This window comes from Strix uralensis, chromosome 3, assembly GCF_047716275.1.
Source record: "Strix uralensis isolate ZFMK-TIS-50842 chromosome 3, bStrUra1, whole genome shotgun sequence".
Classification (NCBI taxonomy): domain Eukaryota; kingdom Metazoa; phylum Chordata; class Aves; order Strigiformes; family Strigidae; genus Strix; species Strix uralensis.
In genome coordinates, this window is record NC_133974.1 from 56,018,666 (window position 1) to 56,044,731 (window position 26,066).

The 26,066-nt window shown below is 38.9% G+C and overlaps 1 protein-coding gene across 1 annotated transcript in view; it reads right to left on the reverse strand.

Moving 5' to 3' along the window:
• Positions 1-26,066, reverse strand: part of ROS1 (ROS proto-oncogene 1, receptor tyrosine kinase) — a 77,264-nt gene that overhangs the window by 35,668 nt on the left and 15,530 nt on the right. The window contains exons 12-29 of the mRNA XM_074862355.1: positions 25,093-25,190; positions 24,044-24,555; positions 23,204-23,416; positions 22,261-22,371; positions 21,600-21,781; positions 20,446-20,637; positions 15,760-15,860; positions 13,980-14,194; positions 13,489-13,646; positions 12,743-12,905; positions 11,655-11,917; positions 10,732-10,795; positions 9,877-10,079; positions 8,945-9,156; positions 8,153-8,439; positions 7,051-7,227; positions 4,506-4,723; positions 3,693-3,834 (exon numbers count right to left, since the gene is read on the reverse strand). Of these exons, the coding sequence (XP_074718456.1) occupies positions 3,693-3,834; positions 4,506-4,723; positions 7,051-7,227; positions 8,153-8,439; positions 8,945-9,156; positions 9,877-10,079; positions 10,732-10,795; positions 11,655-11,917; positions 12,743-12,905; positions 13,489-13,646; positions 13,980-14,194; positions 15,760-15,860; positions 20,446-20,637; positions 21,600-21,781; positions 22,261-22,371; positions 23,204-23,416; positions 24,044-24,555; positions 25,093-25,190 (3,511 nt within the window). The remainder of the gene's footprint in view (positions 1-3,692; positions 3,835-4,505; positions 4,724-7,050; positions 7,228-8,152; positions 8,440-8,944; positions 9,157-9,876; positions 10,080-10,731; positions 10,796-11,654; positions 11,918-12,742; positions 12,906-13,488; positions 13,647-13,979; positions 14,195-15,759; positions 15,861-20,445; positions 20,638-21,599; positions 21,782-22,260; positions 22,372-23,203; positions 23,417-24,043; positions 24,556-25,092; positions 25,191-26,066) is intronic.

Genomic DNA, 26,066 nt, shown 5'->3' on the forward strand with positions numbered 1-26,066 from the left:
ATGTAGGCTTGGCTACAATTCTGCCTTGATGACTTGGGTATTATCACAGGTGCCTGATGGCTTTGCAAGTGATAAGTTTATGTGGATCAAGCTGACACTGGCTGGTGACACCAGGCACAATAAATGGAGTACAGATGCAGAGCAAATCTGACACAATAGAAGAGCAAACGGGTGCTATGTGTGCTACAGGGAATAGCCAGCTCTCATTATAGTTTTCCATGTTTTCATCAAGTGAGTCCAGCAATGTCATTCCAAGGATGAGAAAATTATATGAAGAACAGTGCAAAGGCAACTCCTCATGAAGACTGATGCAAGTGTGCATGTGAACACATACACATGCAAAACAAAAAAAAGTGCTGAGCAAGATACTTCTATTGGGTTGGGTTGCAAGCCAAGACAACACATGCAAAAGCATAGCATGCATCTTTGGATGATCCTTTTCTTCAGGGAAACTGGGACTGTAGCTGCCCTGCAGCTGTAAACAGGCAGAGCGAAGCAGGGAATGAGCAGAAGCATCTTCCTGCCCTAATGAAGGTATTTCCAAGCACAGGGGGCATCTAGCTCAGACTAGAGGTATTCTCAAAGAATAAGGACATCTTGAACTCGGGCTGTCTGTGAATCTCAATTGCCCTTGTGGCATTTGAGGAAAGTTTCTGGACCATGTTGGCTTAAAGGACAGATGGGGACATGCTGGCACTCACAGTGCCAGCACCTGGGTCTGCATTAAAGTGCAGCAGAGAGTTGAGTTTCCTTACTATGACATGCTCCAAGTTTCATCAAGTATAACAAGATGAGCAGTCAGTAGTTTTGGACTCAGACGTCTGAACCCACAAACAAAACCTGCATTGATGGTTTCAATTTAGTTAGGGAACTAAGACAGCATCAGATCTGTGTTCTGCAGTGGAAACTCCAGAACAGGGTGGAGAGGATAACTATGAGGGTAAAGGGTGGAGGATGTATGCAAGAGCAGAAGACACAGTAAGAAATATACCAGTGATCGGGCAAACCATAACTTGTTATGGTCAGCTGGATAATCTGTGTGCTGAGTATAGATCCCTCATAGTGTAACACAGGCTACACATCAACAGCAGAACTGTTACAGAAGTCCCCCATCTCTTGTTCTGGAAAATATGCCCTAAATCAATAAGTGTGTTTAACATGACTGAGTTCTCTAAGAGAGCACTGAAGAGACGGACAGTCCTTTGGAGCATAACAACAGAAAGGAAAATTTCTAAAATCATGTACCCAAAGCAGGAAGTGGAGGAAGTGTTTTCTTGAGCTACATCATCAGGTAATATAGTACACATGTATTATGTGAGGTGAAAACTGGCTTTATAAACTAGACATGATACAGAAGTACAGGCCCAGCTCCCAAATAATAAAGAACCAGTTTGAATAACAAGCTATGTAGAATTTAGATGCTCTTGATCTTGCTTTCTTTTCTCTTTTTTTTTAATTTCTCACTCTTTTTTTTCAAAAGCAACTTCTTACTCAAGAGAAAACCTTTAAATTAAAATACAGCTTTTACTTGTGCTGCATCTTGTCTCTTACAGACAGCACTATGTGTAGGTTTACCCCCAATGTAGCCTTGGCTTGTCATTTTGTGAATGCTTCCCGTTTTTCCAGAAAGTGAGCTGTGCTCCTGTTATCCTTTTCTAGGCTGAAGCTACCTGCTCCCTTATACCCTGCTACAAGCTCCTGTCCCTGTTCTCTTCCATTGCAACAACAGGTCACACCTCATCACAGAGTACAGAGGTAGCTCCGCTTAAACACAATTACATTTGGCTGTCTTGCTGCACTGGGTTTGTGTGGCAAGGTTTTGGTAGGGGTGGGGCTACAGGGATGGCTTCTGTGAAAAGCTGTTGGAAACTTCCCCTATGTCTGATAGAGCCAATGCCAGCTGGCTCCAAGATGGACCTGCTGCTGGCCAAGGCCAAGCCCACCAGTGACAGTAGTAGCACCTCTGTGATAACGTATTGAAGAAGGGGGGAAAAAAAACTGTACAACTGCAGCCAGGAGAGAGAAGTGAGAATATGTGAGAGAAACAACTTTGCAGCCACCAGGGTCAGTGAAGAAGGAGGGAGAGAAGGTGCTCCAGGAGCCAAAGCAGAGATTCCCCTGCAGCCTGTGGTGCAGACCATGGTGAGGCAGGCTGTGCCCCTGCAGCCCATGGAGGTTAGTGGTGGAGCAGATCTCCACCTGCAGCCCGGGGAGGACCCCACGCTGGAGCAGGTGGGTGTGACTGAAGGAGGCTGTGACCCTGTGGGAAGCCCACGCTGGAGCAGGCTCCTGACAGGACCTGTGGACCCGTGGAGAGAGGAGCCCACGCTGGAGCAGGTTTGCTGGCAGGACTCGTGACCCTGTGGGGGACCCACGCTGGAGGAGACTGTTCCTGAAGGACTGCACCCCATGGGAGGCACCCACGCTGGAGCAGTTCGTGAAGAACTGCAGCCTGTGAGAAGGACTCATGTTGGAGAAGTTCATGCAGACTGTCGCCTGTGGGAGGGACCCCACGCTGGAGCAGGGGAAGAGTGTGAGGAGTCCTCCCCCTGAGGAGGAAGGAGCAGCAGAGACGATGTGTGATGAACTGACCGCAACCCCCATTCGCCATCCCCTGCACCACTCAGGGGGAGGAAGTAGAGAAATCGGGAGTAAAGTTGAGCCCGGAAAGAAGATAGGGGTGGCGGGAAGATGTTTTTAAGATTTATTTTTTACTTCTTATTATCTCATTCTGATTTGATTGGTAATAAATTAAACTAATTTTTCCCCAAGTTGAGTCTGTTTTACCTGTGACAGTAATTGGTGAATGTTCTCCCTGTCCTTAACTCAACCCATGAGCCTTTCATTATATTTTCTCTCCCCTGTCCAGCTGAGGAAGCGAGTGGTAGAACAGCTTTGGTGGGCACCTGGCATCCAGCCAGGGTCAACCCACCACACTTGCCATCATACCTTGGCCTCTTGCCTTCACTCATACCTCTCTCACCCATTCACTCCCACTGAAGTTTCTTAGCTTCCTTCTGCCCTAGTTAGATAAGTTTACTGATGTATTTATTTATTTTTAGGTAATCCCTAACCAGTCCACTCTCTGCCCTAAATGACACAGTGAACATTCAAGTTCAAAGCACTACTCTTGGTTTTCATCTTCTAGTGTGAAAGGGACTAAGAAGGGCATATCAAAATGCTTGAAACCAACTGAAAATGTGCTATCTGCATTCAGGCCAAAAGAAGTAAAAACAGAGTGTTGTCTTTTCAGCCTGGTTTACAATAAATCAAGTTTGCATTACCCTAAAAAACAGTAATTATGAGAATAATGTCAAGCTAAGGGGAAAAATCTTAATGCTGAATGAATATATAACACACATATTTAAACATATGTAACCACATATACATTCAAATACACCTTATTAAAAATGTGACCCAAGGCAGAAACTGTAACTGTTTAGCCATTTTTAACCATAGTTTATCTTTTCTCAGGAAGCAAGTGAGCAAAAGTATTAAAGAATATATACAAGTCTTATGAATATATACAAGTCTTACAGATTCATCAAGTCTGGTTGCCAAAACCTTGTGAAGATCTACACAAGTTACATTTTAAGCAGAAAATTTCTCTGCTTTCTGATTTGCCCAAACTTACATACACTTTAACTGAGATGAGAATTCTGTTCAAAATCAGAATAAAATGTGAAACAAACCTCCATACAGAGTTGTGCCTATTGTCTCTTTTCTCATAGGCATCACTTCCTTATCTGAATAGTAGTTTTTCACCGCAATTTTTATGGCATAGCTTGAAAATGGCTGTAGGTTGTCTATGATGGCTATAGAACCCTGAAATTCCTGTAAATCAAAATCAGATAATAAACATGTATTCTTAGAAAAGAGAGTCATATGTCACAACAATCATCTGTCAATGAAATGAGTGTTAAAAAGTAATACAGTAGTGCTTTTGTATTCTAATACACTTTAGTGTTTCAGAAAGAATGTTAAAATGATAGTTTGGTAATAGGTCACTACAGAAAACACATAGCAAAAAACAAGCTGAGGTGTAATTAGCATGGCTACAATACCACATTGTTCAGTGGATGATACTTAAATAGGAAATGGCAAAGTCAAAAAAAGGTAACAGAAGAAGAAATTACGAAGGCAAGTACAACTGCCTCGAAACACATCAAGGCAAGCCATATGGTTGCTGGACAGACTCAGAAGTTATTTAAACAGATTAATATCAACCACAACTGTTCTTTTTACAAGTAGAAAGTGAAGACCCGTTTCAAAAGGATTTTAGCAAAGACATATTAAAAAGTTGAGGAGTACTTGTACAAAGGAAACCTAAGGAATTTACCACTTAATAAATACCAAACAGAAGGGGGAATTACTGTTGGGGATGTAGAAGTGGAAAAACTCCCTGATAGAAAGTTACAGAATGGTTTATAAAATAACTGGAAGTGATATCACATTCTCTGTTTATATATGATATCATGTGCATTTTTGTTCAAAAATAGCCATACCAATGTTTTTTGTTGTAGATCAGACAAACAGTAGCTTGAGTTCCTGTGGTTGTTAGTCATTTGTCTGAGAAATACCAGATATGTTGGCGTAGGCTGCAATATGCCGGGGCATAGCTGCTGTGGTGTGACAGATGGCAAGCTTAACGTAAAACTGGTATTCGTCGTATCAAGGATAGTAGGTTTCTCGCTGTCTGGCAATAGAATCAGGCATCTTTTATCTAGGAAAGACACCAAAAAATTTAAACAAATGAATTACTGCTGACCAATTCAAACTTGCAAGGGATTCTACCACCATTCCTATGAGAAAGCATAACCACAAGGTATATTCTCTGTTTTCACAAACAGAAATAGAAAAAATTTCCACCTGAATGTACTTTATTTGATTACTTTCATGGACACAAAAATAATGGTCATCAAAGTAAAGTCTCATTTATCTTCGATAAGACACAGGTTTACTAAAGGTACAGATTTACTAAAGAATTTAGGTTCTTCTTTAAGGTATTTAGTACCTAAATACCTCGGAAATCCAAATCTTGGTGGCTGTGTTATCATGCAGTACACACTGATGAGTCCAAACTTGCTTGTCACAGGAAAGAGATGTGCAGAATAGAGAATAGCTTTCTATAGGGAGTCTATAGGGAAAAAACAGTAGAAAACTACTCTCTGACAGTAAACAAAGAGTAACAAAAGGAAAGTCCTCATCACTTGATGTACTTTTAAAAAGAAATTAAAAATACATTAAATGGACTTGCTGCCAAGAAGGAAAAGATTAAGGCACATGCATGGGGAATATTGTACAAGGACAAATGTTTGGCTTTGGTCCAGAACAACTGACCTCATTGTTGAGATCCTTTCTCCCTAAATGAGCAACTTCGTCACTCCTACCAAAGTCATATTCATGCATATAAGGGAAGGAGAATAAAAAAGTCTGTTCAACAGAAATAAACATAAGGTTGAATCTTTGTCAATTTTATAGCTACCTAGAGTAGTAAAACTCCTATGGGAAAAGTCCCAGATGGAATAAAAATTGAGTCCTTTTCAGAGTTAAAGTTTCTGTCAGGCAGTTCCATAGAAACGTGTTTACTCTGACAAGAAAATCCTTCACTACATATTCAGTCCCCTTCCTCATAACCCTGAAGAGAAATCATTCTCTCACAGAATCTGTGACAGGACAGTAATTTTCACTGAGTACTTCTGATGTGTGAAATGATCAACTGACATCACATCTCTGGATGGCAATTAAATAGGTTAGAAAGAAAGGAAACTCTAGCAGTACTCCTTGTTCACATCACTAAAGCAATAAAAAGCATGTCAGTCAACCCAACTGGTCTTTGCAAACATCAGTTTTTCACATAGACACCATTTCCTTTCAGTACTGAGGAGAATAAAATATTTTTTTCTTATTTTAGAATGTTCATTTACTTTTACCTTAAACTTGTGTGCATAATCCTGTGCATCACCCTTCCCCCCACAAATGCCAAGGGTGTGTATTCCTCCAAATATATTTGCAGCAGTCAGTGAAAATAAGAAGAGCTCCGTGGGGATCTCTGAGTGGAAATAATCTCTTTGGACTGAAATTTGGTTCTTCCTTTTCTGCACCAGCTAAGCCTGGGTCTTGTGCAGGAAACCCTATCCCTGCGGATAGGGATTGGTACATTCTGTATCAGGGCCAAACCAGGCTCCTGCACCAATGCCAAGCCCACACAGATCTCATGGGAACAAACTTGCCCAAAGTGCTGGTAAGAATAGCCTGGGCACTGGTCAGAGCAGCTGCAGGCAGGAGTAACTCTACTGGCTGCCCAAAAGAATGTGAAATTCTTTTATTACAAAGAAGTCCATCCTGTTAAAATATTCTCTTGTATATTTGTCAGGTTTTTATGCAAAACTGAAGTTAAAGAATTATTTTGAATATATTCATCATGCTAATAGCTGTTCTAAACATCCCAATTTACAGAGATAATCCCTATAGGTACAATGAATCTTAACTTTCTATTAAAACTAATTTTCATTTCTTTCATTATCATTCAACAATGGTTTGTTTAAAATATTAGGAGTTCTAAGTGAAGCCTGGGCCTACTATAAAGTAAGCTGTAATTGCCTCTCAGGTAATTCTTTATAAATTATTTTAATAAGCAAAGTTCTTATCTCTTTGTCTTTGGAAGGGCAGACTTTTTTTTTCAGCTTTGCATACTTGTCAACAAAACCAGAAATCTGTATCATAATAGGGATCATTATCAACCTCTTGCTATAACACATTGTGGACATGTTTGATATTTTTGTGTGCTTTAGGCATGGTTTGGTGTTAACATCCTGAGCCTTTGAAACATGAGCAATATTCATCATCATGACCTTCCATGTGATCCAACACAAGGCCAGTCCTTATATTTATCCTTTAAAAAATGTGTATAGTGAATTTTTTCCCTCTAGAAGATACCTGGATCCATAAAGCATACTTTATATTAATACACGTAGCATGATGTGCAACTCAAATACATGCTTTGGAATAAATTTGTAACATTTACAAAACAACAAAAATTCCCTCTACCTGGATACAATTGCGCTGCTGAGCTGTAGGCAAAGATTTTCAACTCATGATTTGCTCTCTTCTGAAGAAAGTGTCTTGTGCTTTCTTTATTTGCTAGCCAAATCTCAGTGTATTCCTTTGTTTCAGTGCTCCAGTATATAAATTTCTTATCTACAGTCAAGCTACCAATTTTCTTACCTGTAGAAAAACATTGTATAGTTAAGCTTCAGAATAAACCCTGAGCAGACAATTTTACAAAAGCAGATGTGTGCTTGTATTCACAGTGAATCAATATGGGTGAGTGTCTTGGTCATACCATATCTTCAAAGACCTCCCCTTGAAAAGAGATTTGTGATATTTTCCAATAGGTGTCATGAACCTGAGACACTTCGTTATTTCGGTTTACAAGTGTAGATTTGAAGGCTTTTTAATATCCATAATTATGAGAACTGCAATTCAATTAACAAACACCAGAAATAAAACACAAGAGCAAGAGTTGTCTGTAGAAACTCATCATTTTTACAAGATGAAAACCACAGTACTCTGCCATCTCCCAGGAACAATTAAGATACCTCCTCCAGTAACAGAACAGCTTTACCAGCACTCCTCCAGAACCAAGCTGAAAACAGCAATGAAGACTGTTATCGTTAAAAGAAGTGCAACATAGATAAGTTGTCATACAAGACTCTACCTGCACAAAGTACCCTCTCCACATATTGAAGTCTGTAGTGTCACTTTCAGGCATAACTTAAGATGGTATTTTAACTTTTCATTGAGATAAATTGTAATAGGTGTATCTAATACAAAACCCTAGCAAAATAATATGTTAATACTATAAGTGAAATCTATTGACAAGTAGCATTTGAGGCCGTAGCATCTCCATTTGATTTACATCTTACTAGAATACATACTGTGCATCAGTAAATATCCTCACACTGCTTTTTTTCTTAGTTTGTATCAACAGGGTACACAGAACACAAGCATTTTGTCCATCTTGCATATAGATGAATCAATTTTATAAAGAAAGTGCTTTATGAACGCTATTTTGCTGAAATGAACATTGTTTGATGTAAGAGACAGCAAGAATCACAAACTACCTAGAAACATAACAGAGCATTCAGACCTTGAAAACTTGGTATTTTGGTAATTCTCCAGCAGTGGCAACCATCCACATCTGAGGCCCATATTTCATCTCTTCCCCTGATAAAAAGCAGCTGGGGATTATTGGAGTCAGATGCATCTATACTCATAGGTCTTCCTAGCTCTGCTTCTGCCACATTACAGGTGCAGTAGTTCCTCATCTGTTCTTCCACTGATATATATCCCAAAATGTGGTGCATGGTGTTATTCAGAATATCATAATAAAATATGCAGCTGCCATAATCAAGCTCTTCCATCCAGTACAAGCGGCTATGAAATAAAATGCATTGCTTACAGTAGAAAAACTTCAATCTGAGCAATCTGCCCTAAATGCAGTCCTAAGTGACAACCTGTAAGTCACAAACCTCCCAAATATTTAAAACAAAGTAACTACAGCAGCATACTTGTATAGTGATTCCAGGTGTTTAAAGGACATTTTTGAATAGAAGGTCACAATAACTGACTATTCTGGTTAGAACAGTTACTGTAAAAAATTGTTTTCTGGTGCTGACTTTCATTTGCATCACTTAAATAGAACCTGTCAATATTTAAGTATCATTTAAAACCTTTACTCAAACACAGACATGTTTTTGAAATGAGAAATGTCCAAGATCAACTAGCAGTATAAAAGTAGAACTACATACAGAAATTTCTGAGATTTACACAAGAAACTTATATACTATAAAAAGTCCTTTTCTGTCCTTAGCAGTTGATGATTTCCTGAAAATCGTGTTTAAAATCCACTTTAAACTATTATTAGTAATATATGCCTTACCTTAAGAAAGGATATGACAACAGAGATGATACAGTTGAATTACCTTTACCCAACTGTATATTCAAAGCTTTTAGAGATTTTATCTTGAGCTCAAGATCAATAACAAATATTTGAGTTTCATTCCATGGTGTTTTCAGAGCAACAAAGAGATATCTTGCAATCCAGTCAACTGTGATGGCTGTGGCATTGTGAAGATATACATCTTTGAAAAACTTTAGAAAAAAATAAAACATTACTAAAACTGCTTGAAAGCAGAATTTTTCCTCCTGATGCTAGGACATTATGAAATTATGTTTCCAAACTAATTTATACTTGGCAAGTACAAGTCAAAATATAAAGAGATGTCATGGAACAAAGATTCCAATTTTTTTATACAAATGAAAACTATTGTCTCACAAATATCAATTGTTGCTTCCATGTTGCTTCCATATGCTTGAAATCAAATTAAATTGCATTTGATACAAAAAATAAATTTCTTGTATTTAATAGTAAAAATTTTAAATTAAATATCTGTTGAAATATCTTATCAACAAAGCAGATGTCAGTAAAATCGTACATGTTTAATAGGACAACTTTACCAATGGCATACTCTGGTCTATTCTAATAGCTATTGATGACAAAAAGTTGAAGTCCAAATTTTATTATATTATACATATTTTTATTGTACTGCTAGAGAGGAAAATTATCCAGCCAAGCTCTTTCATATTACATCTCATACGAACTGACAGTCATTAAGAAAATTGTGTCTTTCCAGTTCTGTTTTTCCCACTGTATTTTGCCATTAAATGTGCTTTGTTCATCATGCTGCTTTTTTGCAGTTTCAAATGTGCATGTTTGACTTCTTCAGTAACATAATTAGCCCCCAAATAATTACAATAATGGCCACATATTCTCCTAGATTCTCTCAAGCAAGGGAATGAACAAAGGAATACCTGAAACTTTGAAGTAGTCTGTATATTCAGAAGAAAAAGAGAATCTTCTACCACATAGTACACTTTGTCATCATTAGCAGTATAACAGATGTCCTTTACATTTGTCTTTGCTGAAAGTTCCCATATGGTATGATTATTGTCTATGTCAGTAAGAAACAACTTGTTGGCAGAAACAGTTATAAGAGTTGGGACAGGGAAAAGATCTGGAAGGAAAAGAGCACAGCAGAATTTACAAAAAAACATTCTAGACAACAGCAGTCATTCAGAAGTAAAGCAAGTGCAAGATAAAAGTAAACTATGGCCCTGCACAAATTATATTGGGTCCTGTGTCAGCAAATAAATAAAATAATGAGGTGCCTTCTTGACATCACGTGCAAACTTCTAAGATTTTTTTTCAATGGCATTGTGGATGTTTACCTAACAAATTTAAGCCTAGTAAAAACAGATTTGCTCACTTAATTACCTTTAACAACCCAACTAGAAATAGCCTATGATCCCTGGAGGATGTCTAACTCTCCTGGTTACCCTCACAGCCCAATTAGAAATATTCTATGATCTCTAGCAGTATGCAGACTACAGATCAAAACCTGCTGTTCCAGACTATCCTGGGGTTGCTTAGAAAAGATAATTTAACATAGTTTTAAGGAAAATCTTGAAATTCCTGAAATTAATCTGATTATAAGAAATGTGTAAATCATTTCATGTTAGAAGCTGTAACTATTTCCTCTGTTGTTTCTACTGTAGGGTGAAACAAATTTCACACAAAGAGTCAAAGGCTATTTATCAGGTTACCAAATTCCTGTACTGTCGATTTCACCAGCTATTACACATAAACCATGAGATGGCATCTAATACCTGATGAATTCCTCTCTGCTATATCAGACAAAGGTCCTGGACCCACAGAGGTGAAGGCTTGCACCTGTGGGACAGGAGATTGTTATATATGTTAAGTAGCAGCATAAATGATTGCATTCAAGAGCCTGTAGAGTCATAGTTAATGACAAAACCAGAACCAGATCCGCTGGCCTCTCAGCTAGGAATATATGCATGTGGTCTGTTTGACCTGAGGCTGTGCTGGTCAGTTCAAAGGCTATATTCAGGGTTGGACCATGGCTTTGAAGAGAATTTTAAGCAGTGGCCCAGAGAGTGGCAATTCATGCTGCATCTATTAATTAGAGTCCAAAGGACACCAGACAGTCTTATCTCCTTCCCCAGGCTGGAGCAATTCCTACTGTTGGTTGATGTTGCAACCAAGATGGTGTTCTCCTCCATCAGTACCTGGTCTATTACATGCTCTCGTGCTTTTAACTTGTCTTTCAAGCACACGTTCTCTGTGTCCCAAACCTTGTATTGCAATGAAAACATGACCTCCTGACAAGTTTTAATATGGAAGTTTCTTTTTATGGAAGCCATGTGAATCCTTTCATTTCTCCAGCAGTGGAACTTCTCTTGATCTGTGGCTCTGTTTTAATAGCCTGTCACCCCTCCACCAGCTCAGTCAAATCTGTGTTTAACTTGCAGATTTTAGCAGTGGCTTTAGGAGATCTTTAGAGGTTTCTGTATAATATTGCAGCATTATTTCCACCTTATTTAGTGAACAACACAATAAGTAGAAAGGTTAAGCCAGGTATCCAAGGGTGAGTCAGTGAAACAGCAGTTCCACTAGCAGAAACCACAAGTTCTTGCCCCAGGCTCAATACCATCTCCTAGCAAACACATCAGGCTGCAGTGATAACATCTACCATCTAGCATGAGATAAGCTCAGTAATTTTTCATACCTGAAACCTTACTGTGAGGCTGGGAAGCACATCGCTGAGAGAAAAGAGCATCAGAGTGGGTTTAACATGGTTCACATTCCACTCCATGAAAGTGTCAGCAGTGCCACTCTGACTCAATAGTTGATAGTAAATCTTGAAGTGTGTTAATACTCCATTGCTCCTTTCAGGTCTGCCCCACCTGAACTCCACAAGGACTTTCTCATCACTTGCATGTAGTTTATTTTGTAACACATATATTCTAGGGTTTGTGGGGGCTGAAGGAACTGTATTTAAAAAAGATAAAAAACACAGAGCAAAGTACTCCTATTAAAACACAAACTCTACCTTGTAACTAACTTTTTTAGTTTTGAGCCTAAACTTTACAACCTCAGTGCTGACAGAAACAGATAGCAATTGGTGAGGTGTAAATTACAGAAGAATATCTAAAACTTCATGGTAATTTCTTTCTGTTTGTCATTGGTGTGCAGGTATCTGATTTTAACTTGCTTAGCAAAAAAAAGATATGTATAAACAGAGACAAATGCACTCCTGCACTCAGATTGGGACATGTCTATTTAGCCAAATCCTGCAGGTAACAATGGAGCTGCAAGAATTTTCACAACTAGAGTGTACTCTATCCTGTCTCCTATCCACTTCAAAATCTACCACAGCTCTTAAACTTTCTCAGAGCTCCAGTCACTCAACACTACATTTTAGCTGACTTAACTCTGACCTGCATGACAGCAAAAATAAACACTGAAGTAAAAGTTCATAATGTTTATTAAAAATTTAATAAGTCGTTAAGATATTACATGCAGCCTTTGATAGTCATTGTAATGGATCTCAGTTTCTCTTTCTTGCTCATAGTTTTAGGCACATGGTGGATATATTGTCGTGCACTTTCTGTTCCAAAATCTATTACTGCAATTTTGTGTATTTACGTGTGCAATAGATAATTGCCAGAGATACTCAGGAACATGTCCTTGCAACTCTGCCTACCGCTGACTAGCCCTGAAAGTTGATCATTCCTCTCCAGGGTTTCACTTGCTGAGATAGACCAGGTTCCAGTACCCATTATGGGTGAGGAATGGGATTTAAAATTCTAGTACCTCCTTCAGGAGCTCGAAGGGATACAGATGTTGTTGGTCCCTTGCCCCAGTATGTGTATGGAGTGACAGTAAAATCAAAGAATGCAAATGGTTCTAGCCAATCAACTCTGTAGGATGGCACTGTCAGGTTATGGGGATGGAGACACCGTTCACTCTCCAAAGACTGTAAATGAAATAAAACAGAATAAAATAAAACAAAACATTTTGTTTCCCTCTTAGAAAGACCTTCAATTTTCCAAAATTTCTCTCTCCAAGCTGGTCAACTAAATCAAGACAGAGCTTCTCTTCCTGTGAGTGGTCGTTGTTTCACCAGCTCCTGTGGCACTGTAGCGATGCCCTTTGACTGTAAAGGAAAGCTTGCCAAATGTGCTAAAATTAAGTGTGGATGAAGGCTAGATTTCACATTCAGGCAAAGGCTGTCCCACTGACAGCTCCGAGGACACTTCCATCTCAGCATTACTGTGAAAGGCTTTCTCATACATCTTTGAGCACTGGGAGCTCCTCGCCTGGCACTTCACACCCCAGCAGTTAGCCCAGAGCTACTGCTAAGCCCTTGTTCATCCTGTGCTGGCCTCAGTGATGGTGAAACATGACAGCTTGCTTTATATTTACAGTTTAGTTTGGTTACTTGACCGATTTGTACATGCTGGAGAAGAAACTGTATTTCTGTTTAAAAATAGATACATCAGCAAGTAGATGCAGTAATACATATAGATAATAAGGAGGAATTGCATGAGTATCCTCACTTGTAGAGCTTTTGATCCCACGCAGTAAAAGACAGTTCCCCATTCCACATTTGTGGAGGGACTCCAAGTGATGTGAAAACTTGAAGAATTTCCTTTAATCCTGATGGAAGACTCTGGTACTGAATCTGGAATCACTTTTGGTGTAAAAGAAAAATTTCCTGCCCATAAAGAGAGGAAGAAATAATAATTATTTAAAGAATATGAGCAATAGGTAGACTTTTCAAACCTGACTTAAAACATTACAGTACTATGGAAAATCCTGTAAGATGTTTTTAGATAGAAACAATGAATAACACTACCATGTATTCTTTTTTAGCCATACCCATCAGTTTTTATAATTTTACATTATTCAGCTATATCCTGATATATTTATTAATAAGTTGCTGTTGTTTTTATCTTTTGTCAAATGACTAAAGAATTTAGAAAATGAAGAATTAGAGGCTGACAGTGAATACCTTTATTGAGGGGTTTAGATAAAAAAAACAATGTACCTGGCAAAGGTTTAAGTGATGTGTGAACAAGGGTAAAGGCTGCAAACTCTGCTGGTTGTGAGAAGGGAATGCTAAGGCTCTGATTGACTTCCTGAGTTGTAATGAACTGAAGACTATTAATCCAGAACAAACGACCACTGTAGTATTCCAGTGCACCCTGAGATATCTCTGAAGTACTCCATGCTGTAAATTCTTTGACCATGGCATTACCACAACTGTGAAAACACATATGAAATTAGCAAACTGAAAACGCATGTGTAGAGAGAAAAAGATTTATTCAATATTTGACACATCAATAAGTTTCTCATAATTCAAATTCTTAATAATCACATAGGAGGCAGGAAAATAATTCAAAAATTTTTCTTTAAGTTCTCTAAAGTGGAACACTTTTCAGTGTTGCAGGAGCACCTGAAAAAAAAAGCCTTCGTTCCCTTGATTTCAATTAGAAAACAGTTACAAAATGTCTTAATATTCTGATGCATCAATGTAGAAAATTGAGTATTTTGAAAAATCAGCCAACCTTCTCTCAGCAATTCCACTGAAACAGTGGAGTCTCCTTCACAGCATGAGATTCATTCTACTTCATTAGAGCAGGTCCCTAGATGAATTTGACTCCTCTAGTTTTCACGATAACCTTCCATTATTTATTAAACTCTATTAATATTTTCCTCCACCAGGATCACTGGTGATTTAATCTGGTTTGTTACTTCGATGTCAAAACTTACAGGCCTTTTTTGGTCCCAATTTATCTTCCGGGTAAGATATTAAATATGTTGTAAAAGGCATCATTTTGTCATCTCAGAAATGTCTTTCAGCTTAGACACATGCTATCCAAAACAAATTTGGAAAAGCTCTGACACACCATCAGGTCCATTAGGATGGATTGCTTCTAATATCTCTATTCTGGCATGCCAGGGACAATGATTTATGGGGGCCAATTGGTTCACAATGGAGCTGCATGTTCTAGCTAAAACTAATCAACATATTTTAATTCTTTAAATATTTACCATTAATCATAGCAAGTCTAAAATCAGACAGAAAATTCAGCTGATTCCACTCAAAGCCAGCCTACAACATTAGGAGCACATGTAAATACAGATACTGTTCAATTAAATTCAAGAAGTTTAATCTGATGCTTGGGGGAAAAAAAAAAAAAAAGCACTTTCCATATGAAAAGGAGCAAAACCATAGTTTCATGAGCTACCACTTATCATACACTTGGCACTTACAGAACAAATTAGCATTTTTCTCAATGTCTTAGTATATATTCAAGCTGACCCATCAATATGGTTTGGTTTTGTTTTGTTTTTTTAAACTTTGTCTTTCAGGAATAATGCAGCTGTTTCATGCCCAGGATGATCAAGAGGAAAGCCTGCTGAGTACTGATTGCTCAGGTGAGAAGGTGGTGTCAGTTCAAGTCCTAAGCTCCATGCAAGATGAACAAGTTACAGCTCTAGGCACTTGAAAACTGTCAGGTGTTGTAAATGCCAAGATAAAATAGACAATAAATGATGATTATTTCCCAAAGCTAAGTCTAAAAATTGATGAGCATGACCTCAGTTCAGTTAGGCTTCCATACTGTGTTTCTCCCACTGTAAAACCATGTTAACAACCATTTCAACATGTGGTTTGCCATTAGCTAGCTGTGATCATTAGTTCTTCTTTTTGTTTATTGTTAAATTAGTAATTAATGTGCCCAGCACTGAAGAAAATTTGCTTTTAAAGTATCACAAAAACTAAAAAATACAGACTCTTTTACCTCAGCTACACAGTTACTTACCCTCCTTTGAAAAGAGAAACTCTGTATAGATTTAGGCATAGACTATCTTGCACAAGCCAGTATAGAAAACCATACGTGAGATCCAAAGTTAAACCAACCACCTAAGGAAGAAAAAGGTCCAAATGACAATTTGAACACACCTTCACTTCTGAGGTAAAAGCCCTCAGGCATAACTGTTGTCTAGGCAGCATCATGAGTAGCTCCTTATTGGCAAAAATAACATTACTACCATGAATGTTTATTCTAACACAAAAAGAAGTAGCACTAGAAAATAATCAGGTCCTAGGTGGCCACCTATTTATAGCAGCTGATGATTTTCTAGATAGCATTTTATGAACACCTGTCACAGTGTTCATCCCTGGAGTATCTGAGTACTTCACATATGATGGCAAGAGTGTATCAAGTGTTTAGCAGAATTACCTATCAAAATTTCCAGAACACCTCTGGTATTTTAACATACTTTGTCTGAAACAGGTGGTTGCTATCCAGTCTGAAAGTCAGAATCACCTTTTGAAAGAATATTTCAGATCTTTTGTCTTTGTTTTCTAGCTTTGATTTTATGTATACAATGTTTAATGTATTGCATTATTTATGGAAAATGCATACAAAATTTTTATTTACATATTTGGTTAAATGGGAAATTCAAATATTTATATTTTGGTAAATCATTTCTTATGAAATAAAGAGTTGGGGTGGAAATGAAACAATCTTTCTGTTCATTACTTCAATATTTCATCTTCATTTAAGCTAGGTGCAAGATTTTCTGTTTATTTTTAATAGGATCTAATATTCAAAATAGAGCTTTCTTGGTTTTGCAGTAAACAACAGATTCAATGCCATATGCAACAATAATAGAAATCAGACATCTAATAATCTGTTCTGTGAATAACAAAGAATTTGCTTCCACAAATTAGTCTGCTAAATGTTATCAAGTGCAGTCTATGTCATGTCATTAGCACAGCTTACAAGTTGTTAGGAGCCTCTCTGAACATGTTTTCCAGCAGCTCTCAAACTTCTCATCCAAACACTAGTTGTAACTATTCTTTTATAAGCTTAAATTTCCATTATGGATGTAAGTGGAGCAGCCTTCTTTTTTTTTAAACTCTTCATTAATAAACTGCAGAAGATGATGACAGGAAAGCAAATGCCATATCGCTTAGTTGTCTGTTGGTCCTTATGTAATCACATTCTTGACATATTTCTGTTGACACTGTATGTCAGAAAATCAAGGTTTGAATGATTGCTCCTGTAGGTTTTCCTGTTAAAAATATCTCACACTATATATGTGCCTGAGTGCATATTTAGTCAACCATGTGATATTTTATCCCATTTACCTATTCTCCCTCCCATGTTCAACATCAAATTACATCTTCCTGAATCTACCTTGCTTTTTTAAATGTTTAGGTCTTCTTTCCTTGCCCTACTTTTTTTCTGCAGCTATTACCATAGATGTGCTCATCTTCTTTCTCCTGATCCCTGTATTCCCATTAATAAAAGGCAAAGAAATATTTGTACTATTCATCTTCAGGAGTTAGGCAGTAATTTAACACCTCCCTTCTGTTATGCTTCAAAAATAGACAAACTTTTTCCATTACCTAAGAGGTATTAGTCTCTGGATACAATATGTAGTTGTGATCATGCAATGTAACTCAACATCAAATTTATCTACTTGAAATACCCCTTGACTAAAAATATTAAGAGATCACACCTAGACGGTCCTGCCCCTTCCTGCATATAACGCACTTTTCTGCTCTCTATAAATTACTTTTGTCTGCAGCATATTGTGCAGAGTAAATGACTTACTAAGTGCTTTGGAAATTCTGTGCAAGATCCTAAACTGGAATAAATCAGAGTAGCACTGCCAAAATCAATCAAGCTATGCCAATATGCACCAGCTAAGCTAAACAACTGATTGGAAAATAAAATAATTGTCATAAAAGGATCTAATTCCTGCCAAACGAATTAGACTTTCAAAGCTCTGCCTTCATATTTATTTAGGAAAACTGCCGTCTCCATAGTAGTCTCTTCTATTCCTATCACTCAGATTTCAAGCTAAAAGGAGATACAGCTATATATTGCTGAAGATCCTGTACTGACCAGCTGAACAGCAATTCTTTATTAGAAAAATAGCTAGAAAATACCAGTAAGAACCAGTTATGTAGAGAACATGCTCTAACTGTTGGATAACAACAATTAACTATTACATCTGTGTTTTAATATTGAGGTAAGAGGTACTCTTTTCAGGATAAACGACTCCACTGTGCAAGGAAGATACATATTAGTACTTATGCAAACATATATTTGCATCTTTATATGGGACAATAATGACTAGCTCGATAATGCCACCATTAAAAAATGTTGTACTGCCCTTTTTTTTCTGATGGGTTTATTTTGGGTTTTATTTTAATAAACAAACACCTGTCAGCTAGAACAGGTCACTTCTCAATCTAGACAATTTTACTTGGCTTTTTTCCTGTATGCATCATGGCAGGAGGCTGCATTCAGGAAGTCAGTGCATAGATTAGGGGCAGCATAGAATCAGGAGAGATGTTTGTTTGTAGGAGGTGTGAATAAGTGGATGGTTGAAGGCTGGTATCACTGACATAGAGAAAGGTGCAGAAAAATAAATGACAGGAGCAGACAAGCAGTCTTATTGCTGCCAAGGTTCTTGAAAACAAGAACAAGAAATCTGAGGTTAGCATGAGGCGATTCAGAGAAACAGGTAGTGAATCAAAAGAGAAGAGCAATGAAGGTGACGTTCGACGCTTAGAATAAACTGCAAATTGTCAGTCCTTTGCAACAGATCACACAGAAGATATGTGATAAGTGTAAGTGCCATTGAGCTTGGACAGCGTGTATCTTCCCATGAAGCCAGTCCACACCAGCCAGCTTTCAGAGAGGTGTGAGGCTAGTACTGGAAGATACAGTGACCCTTTGCAGTACAGACATTCCTCTCTACACGACAAAGGTTTTTCGGTTCTTCTGTATTTAGGTTCACAAGTGTAGCAGGTGACACACCAGAACCAGCTTTCCCTCTCCTTCCCAAACCCTCATGAGTGTAACAAGACACCTGTGAGATCAGCTGGCCTTTCTGAATGTTAATTGCCTTTCAGAGACTAAACCAGGCCTGGGTTTTTTCATAATCAGAGAAACACCAGCCTCTTTTCCTTTGGGAAAGGAGATTGAAATGTTCTGGTGAATGATACAAAGCTAACCAAGAGACATAGATCTCTAAAGTTTAGAAAGGGTCTTTAATAGAGAACCTGGCTGCAGGTAAAATGGGAGCACAAATTGTACAACAGATGGAATAAAAACAAGAGTTCCTTCACTGCATAAGCAACACTGAATCCCACCTAACAAGAATGAGGACAAGTCCCTGGCATGGCAAATCCCACATGGTAGCAGAGGCAAGATAGGTTTGGGGCAGGCAACAATGATCTATGAGGAGCCAGCAGTGAACCAAGGCCTTAAGAAACTTGATAGGACATCATAGAGGCGTGAATGGAGAGGAAAGCCATGGGAGAGATCAGCAGAGATACAGAGGCTGTCTGTGAGGATCTCAGAGCACATCAGAAAGTCTCCAAGTAGGGAAGGGGAGTTAATGGGCTCCCACATATTGCAGGGGCTTTGGTGAGCTATAGGTGGGAATGTATTTCTCCTCTACCAGCCTACTGCTGCATGGGAACCATTATACACCCTAATACAGCTAAAACACCACCCCCCCCATTCCTTTTTTCTCCCTATACTGTCCACTATCTTTACTCACTCTTGCAAGAAGCCCCCCTTCCCTTCTCCCTGAGGAGCTGCTCAGCTCTGCAGCAACCTCTTCTCAGCCTTCTGGAGCTCCCCAGCAGCCTGGAGCAAAGGAAGAGGGGCCAAGCTAGGGCCAGGCCTGTGTATGACTCAGGCAAGGGAGAAAGAGAAGATGGGGAAGGGAAGGGAAGGGGCGAGTTGGGGATGGAGAGCTTCAAAGATCCCCAAAGCACAGGACTCACTGTTCCTGCTACCACACGAGGGACAGGATCAGGCAGGATGGGGACTGTCAGTGGCAGACCTGACACCCTCACCAGCTCTGCAGCAGTAGCAACAGCAGCAGCAACAAGTTGTGCCAGGCTGTGCAGCAGGGGCCAGCTCTGCTGACTGCAAGTACAGCACCAGCTGCTGGCCCCCTCTCCCATCAGCACAGGCAAAGCCTGTCTCTGCAGCAGCACCTCCGCAGCCTGAAGTGCAACTCCAGTGACCCTGGCAAGTGTCTGGCCCCAAAACAGGACCTGCGAGCTGGGGAACATTGTAAAGGAGGCAGGATGCTATGGAGCTCTGCCTCCATGTTTTGATGGGAAAGCCAGAAATTATTATTAGGCTTAAATCATTCAGGAAAAGCAAGTACCTTCAACATATGGGAAGGAACAGCATTATAACTTTAAGAACATCTTTAATGTAATATTTTGTTGCAAGGGTCTGACTTTAGGATTATGGGACAAAGATTTGGTGCAGCTATTATGTGATTTAATTTTTACCATGTTCTCAGAATGATGGAACAATATTGCAAGAAAGGTGTGTTATTCTTCTGGTCACAACACGTTGATTTTGGCACCTATGTAAACTGCTATATTCAAGGGATCAGACCTCTAAAACATTCCCCTCCCCCCCCCCCCCCCCCCCAAAAAAAAAAAAAAAATCGTTCACCTGTTTACCAGAAAACTGTAGTTGTTCTTGTAACATAAGATACTCCTCTCCATTCAGTCTTGCACTCTCCACTGAATACATTGTGGCCCAGTACAAATAGCCATTTACTGAATCCACTACTAGATCCTTCACTAGGAACACAACATGAGCCACAACATCCATATGGCCTCCCAGCAGTGATTTTCTGTAGATCTAGGGACAAAATAATTGCTTTTAGCATCACACCTAAATCATCAGCCATGATCAATTGAGTATACCTAAGTGACTTTTCTACAGCCATTTATCAGATGATTATGGAAGCCTTACACTTTTAAAGCCTAAACCTTTTGCGTTCAGAGTATAAGGATGAAGAATAAGGCAAAATTATTAGTTAAGGTTTTCTAGAAAGTAACAAAAGAAAAAGCTGAAATATCTCTTCCCCTTGGCTTTCCCAGTTTTGGCAGCCTTCTGTCTGACAGAGTTTCTCACCCATTTTATATTCACTATTCACAAGTGTAAATGAGGGTGCAAGGCAGTGTGAAATCTGGCCTCCTAGCTCCAGTTTTTAAAACAGCTTCTGACTTTGCACTTACAAGAAATGAAAGGCATAATTTGACAGCACTGCATAAATTAGCACTGCAATTTTGAAGTCAGATACCTTTTAAATAATTCACATGTCAATGTTCCTGATATGAGAGTATACAAAGTGCAGTGGTAATTATTTTTTTATCTGCAGTCATCTGCAAAATATCACAGTACAGAGGCCAATCTTGAAAATCACTGTGTAAACAAATCGTGTCAAATTTGATTAAAATAAAGTCCATTTACTTTGTAGCTGAGATCAACTTGGCAGCCTCCATTTTCACTATCTTCACTTATTTTTACAATGTTGAATCCAACAAAACTGTTGATAGCATGTTTGATTTGCCTGTTTTGCACCTGGAATTCAGTATCCTGCATTAGTCAATATTAGCGAATATTCTACTCCAAACTTTTGTATAACTCTGGAAAATCACACAAGGAAAGAAAGGCCTCCTTGTTCTACACTATAAAAGCAAAGGTCCAAATGCATCTCAAGTTGCAAGAATTAAGGATTATCTTCTCAAATACTGTTTTACAGTCTTTCTTGTTGACTTCAGGATTTTTTTCCTTTTAAGAAGTGCAACTATACCTACCGTATTTGCTTTGCCAGCCCAGTACAAGCATTGACCCAACCAATCAAAGGCCAACATCCTTGCATTTCTGATGTCAGATACATAAGTATTCTCAGGGATACCCTCTCTTTTGTTCAATGACCAGGTCTGAACTTTGCCCATGGAATTAATCCAGTAAAGAGTGTCATTATACCAGTCGAGATCTTGGAAGAAAAAAGGGAAGATATTAAGCATTTCACAAAGATGTAAATAAAAAGTAGCCAGAAACTTCAGGTTTTTTAAAAAACAATACAAATGAACAGTTAGGCTCAGTTATCATGATACTTCCTTATAGGAACACAATGTACATATATAGTACATATATAGCCCTGATGATTATAAATGTATGGAATGTATTGGGATGCTGGAGGCAGTACTATTTAGTTCAGAGAGTTGATTTTAGCTCTGCAGTAACTGTGGTGATGTCAGTAGGGTTTCACTAAGGATTAATTTGATCCATAAGGTAGAAGAAAGTGGATGGACACAAAGGCTTGGCTCAGTGAAGCTGCTTCACTGCACTGCATTCAAGTCTACACTGCTGCAACGAAAACTCTCGTCTTTCAGTTCTGTTGATGAAATTTATGGAGAGCTAATAAATGCCAACAAGTCTGTAGCAGCAGCGTGCGGTTTGTTTAGTATTTACCTGAAATATTTCTTATATGAGGATAGAGCAGTTCTCCTGGCCCATAGCTATCCAACCGCTGCTTCCAGAGCCCTTCAGCTCCCACTGCCAACATATATGGTTCTTCTTCAGCTGATAAAGAAATAAAACTGCAGTTGTGCACACGAATAAGACATTGATGTATAATATTTGTATTGTAATAGCAGGGGTTCCTGTTTCTGGAAAGTTACAGAAGCACAGATAAAACTGCCCCTACCCTGAGGAATACTGGACAAAGAAGAAAGGCATGACATTACCATAATTTGAGAAACTCAGAGATTCAGAGCTGCTTAAAAAACACTGTGGGTTTAGACCTGGCCTTCCCGAAGTCAGGTAAAAGTCACCCCTAATCGCAAGAGCCACTCCAGTGCCTTAAGTTGAAAGCTATTTTCCCCTCAGACATAGGTTACTATGGATGAACTAGGTTTCAAAAAACATTCCAAAGATCTACAAATCTCAGACATTGTGCACACATCCATTTCCCCCATTATCTATGCTCAAACCAAGGATTTTCAGCTTTTAGTTAGCCTGCACTTTCCCATAAACTGTCATTAACTCCCAAGGCATTGCTCAGACCACTTCATCATAGAAAGTGCTTTACAGAGCACAGGAAAGGAATAACACCTCTCATACCTGTTCATTTGATAGTGTATCAAATAATGTGTTTGATAATGTATTTGCATTAGAAAAATGTATATAAGTAATAATAATAAATGTATAACATATAATACCATTATTGTAATTTGAGAATCTTACTAATTTAACTAAAACCAAATTTACTTATCATGTATTTTTATTGTTTCCAAGACAATCCTTTTTGTGCCACTCATTTTACAGTCTTTGCCCAAAGCCTGGGCCTCACCAGGTGGAAAGCTCTATGCATAACTTGTTCTTCATTTCTCCTGGGTGACAAAGCAATTCTCACCTTCTTCTAAAGTTGTGCCTCTAAATGTCTCTGACCATGGCCCTTCACCAGCAGGAGACACAGCTCTGACTGACACTTCATATGCCGTGAAACTTGCCAGCTCCTTCATTGTAAACCTAGTGTCACTAATGTTTGAGACAACCCATTCCTCCTCAGATGGATGCTGAGATGACACTTTCACATCATAGGTCCAGTTCTGCCAAGCAGATAGACCTGTGAGATGCAAACAATCATATTATTACAGAGTAGATGGCTGTAACAGATAATATGCATTCTTTGAGAAAACTGTATGTTGGATACTCATTTCAAAAATGCCAGTATCAGGAGAATTAGGAAAGGGATAAATTAAAAATTTATACTCCCCGGCTCTAGCACCAACCAAGATTAGTAGTTCAATCCCCCATGAAGAAAGAAGTTGGAAGAACCAAAATTTTCCCCAACCAGGTAATTTTCTGCTGTTCAAAGACACGTGCACAGAGGATAGAGACCATGGCACAGTCACTGATCAAAAGTCATTATGTCTCTGGCACGCTTTTGCTGTATGATATCATCAACCAACATTACTGCTACTTTATACCATACTTAGGATGCAGCCTTGTTTAAAATCCCTTGCAGATGACAAATGAGTTACCAAGGTAACTTGAACTAATTTAGCCAAACAATTTAGCTATTTTACTGGCAAATCTTGGGTTAAATTTTTCAGACTGAGGTAATTTCACATCTTCCAGCAGGTTTGGCTATTGAAGTCACCAAAGGCCAGCATCAGGAAAAGGGAAACCAGGAAGTTATTCCTCTAGAAAAAAAATGAGTGAACTTTCAGGAAGAAACAACTGAACTTACCGCTTCCAATAGTGCGTTCAGGTGGTCTCCAGCTGATCACAGCTTGGTCCAATCCAAATAGTGCCGTGACAAGCCAAGGAGGAGTTGGTAAAGGAAAAGGCTGAGTTGATGCCCCATAGAAAAGCAAGTTGCCAAAGCCAAAGTACTCTGGATACTCCAAATTACAATCCACAACATACTCATTGAAGCTAGAACTTCCCACTGGAGAGACCTCCTCATGGAAAACTGCCCAGCCATCTGTGACTGTAAACGTGTTATCCTCATAAACAAAGCTCTCCACGTCATTAAGTGGCACGTGTGATCGCAGCGTGTGAAATTCTGAACCATCAAGAAAACCTGACACAAAGGCCCGTGCTGTTTTGTTGAAGAAAATAAGTCTCTTAGGTTGGAAGTTGATCATGAAGTCTCTCAGAGCACTGTATTTCACTACTGGTGAAGCTGTGGAGGCAGTGCCACGGAAGAGTGGAAGGTTTGCTCTGTATATGCCATCCTCCAGGAGACAGAAGATATAGCTGGCCGTGGAGCAAAATAGACCCAAATAACTACAGTGCAAGAACTCTGTAGATGACTCACAAATATTTTAACAGCTCAGAGATGTGCCTGTCTTTATGCAGACAGTAGGAAAATGCTTTTGGCGCTATTAATATATATCCTGGGAGAATTAAGCAATCACTTTTTACCTTCTGGGGATTTGGCTGGCAGATTATTGGATATATTCTTCCATAATACCTCAAATGTTAAGCATGGACATTTAAAATGCACAGAGCTTCATATTCATAAAAGCACTGAATGTCTGAAACACAAATTTCTGCATTGGAAATACTTTATTTCCTCTGTTAGCACCCTAGGGAAGAAAATGCAGGAAACAACACTGCATAGTGTCACCCTTGTTCCAATTGTTTTTAGTTTGTTATTTGTTGCCAATTGCACTTTTGTTTTGGTAAGGCAAGAGTTTGAAACAGGAACCTAGATGATTAATGAAGTGAAGAAAATTAGAGAGGAGCTTTATAGCACCTTTGACACCCAAGTGCTCAAAGGAGGACACTTACCCATTATAGGGATCAGCTATAACCTTCCTAGGGGATGTCACATAAAGGGGAGTGATGTCATCAGCTGCCGTGCAGTTCTCTAAATGGCAGACATGTATCTGGGGAATGAGAAGAACAACTGGTGATGCATTCATAGGGTGTTTGCTAATGAGCAAACAAGCTGACCCAAGCTTTCTTCAGGGGAACCAGACACTGAAACACCTCTTTCACAATCCTAAGTCCTTCTGGGCTCCTGAGTTGTCAGTCACCTGAGTATAACACCACCTGTACACAAGTACAAATGCATCCATGACAGCTTACCCTGAAAGGGCTGTCTGTCAGCCATCCTCCTCTTAACTTCCTACCTCTAAGCTGGAGGGAAAAGCCCGGTTTGGGGGGTATAGTTTACTTTGAAAACAATATCTGGCAGGGAAGAGAAAAGAGGGAAGGCAGTGCTTTTCTCATCCTGGGAGCATATCTTTGGACTTCTCTAACCTGCAATGGATTCACAAATCCCTGCTATCCATCTGTTTGTCTACAGCTCATTTGTATCTTTTTATCACTACTGCTTTTCTTGCTCCCTGTTCCCTGAGCAGCAAGTAAAAATCAGACATGGCAAGAGGATTGCACATCAAAAAAAATCCCCCATTAACTATTTAGGGCAACTTTCTACTCCTTTGTGCATTACAGGACTACAAAGGTACATGTAAAGTCTGACCATTAGAGTAATTGATGATTTATGAGTAGGGAATCAAGTGCAGGGTTGCCTTCTACATTTTTACTTCAAGTTGAAACAGTTGTAATCTGAGCTGTCATCACTGGTGTGAAACACTTTCCCTCTTGAACATCTTTTGCCAGTTATGAAGGGCATTATAATCACTAACCAGGAAGGTTATCTGACTACTTTCCTGAGGCAGAATAGGAGCTGAACAGGCTAGATGGAGAACCAAGTAACAGAAACAAAGTCGCTTATATTGGGTATGAGGTGAATGTGA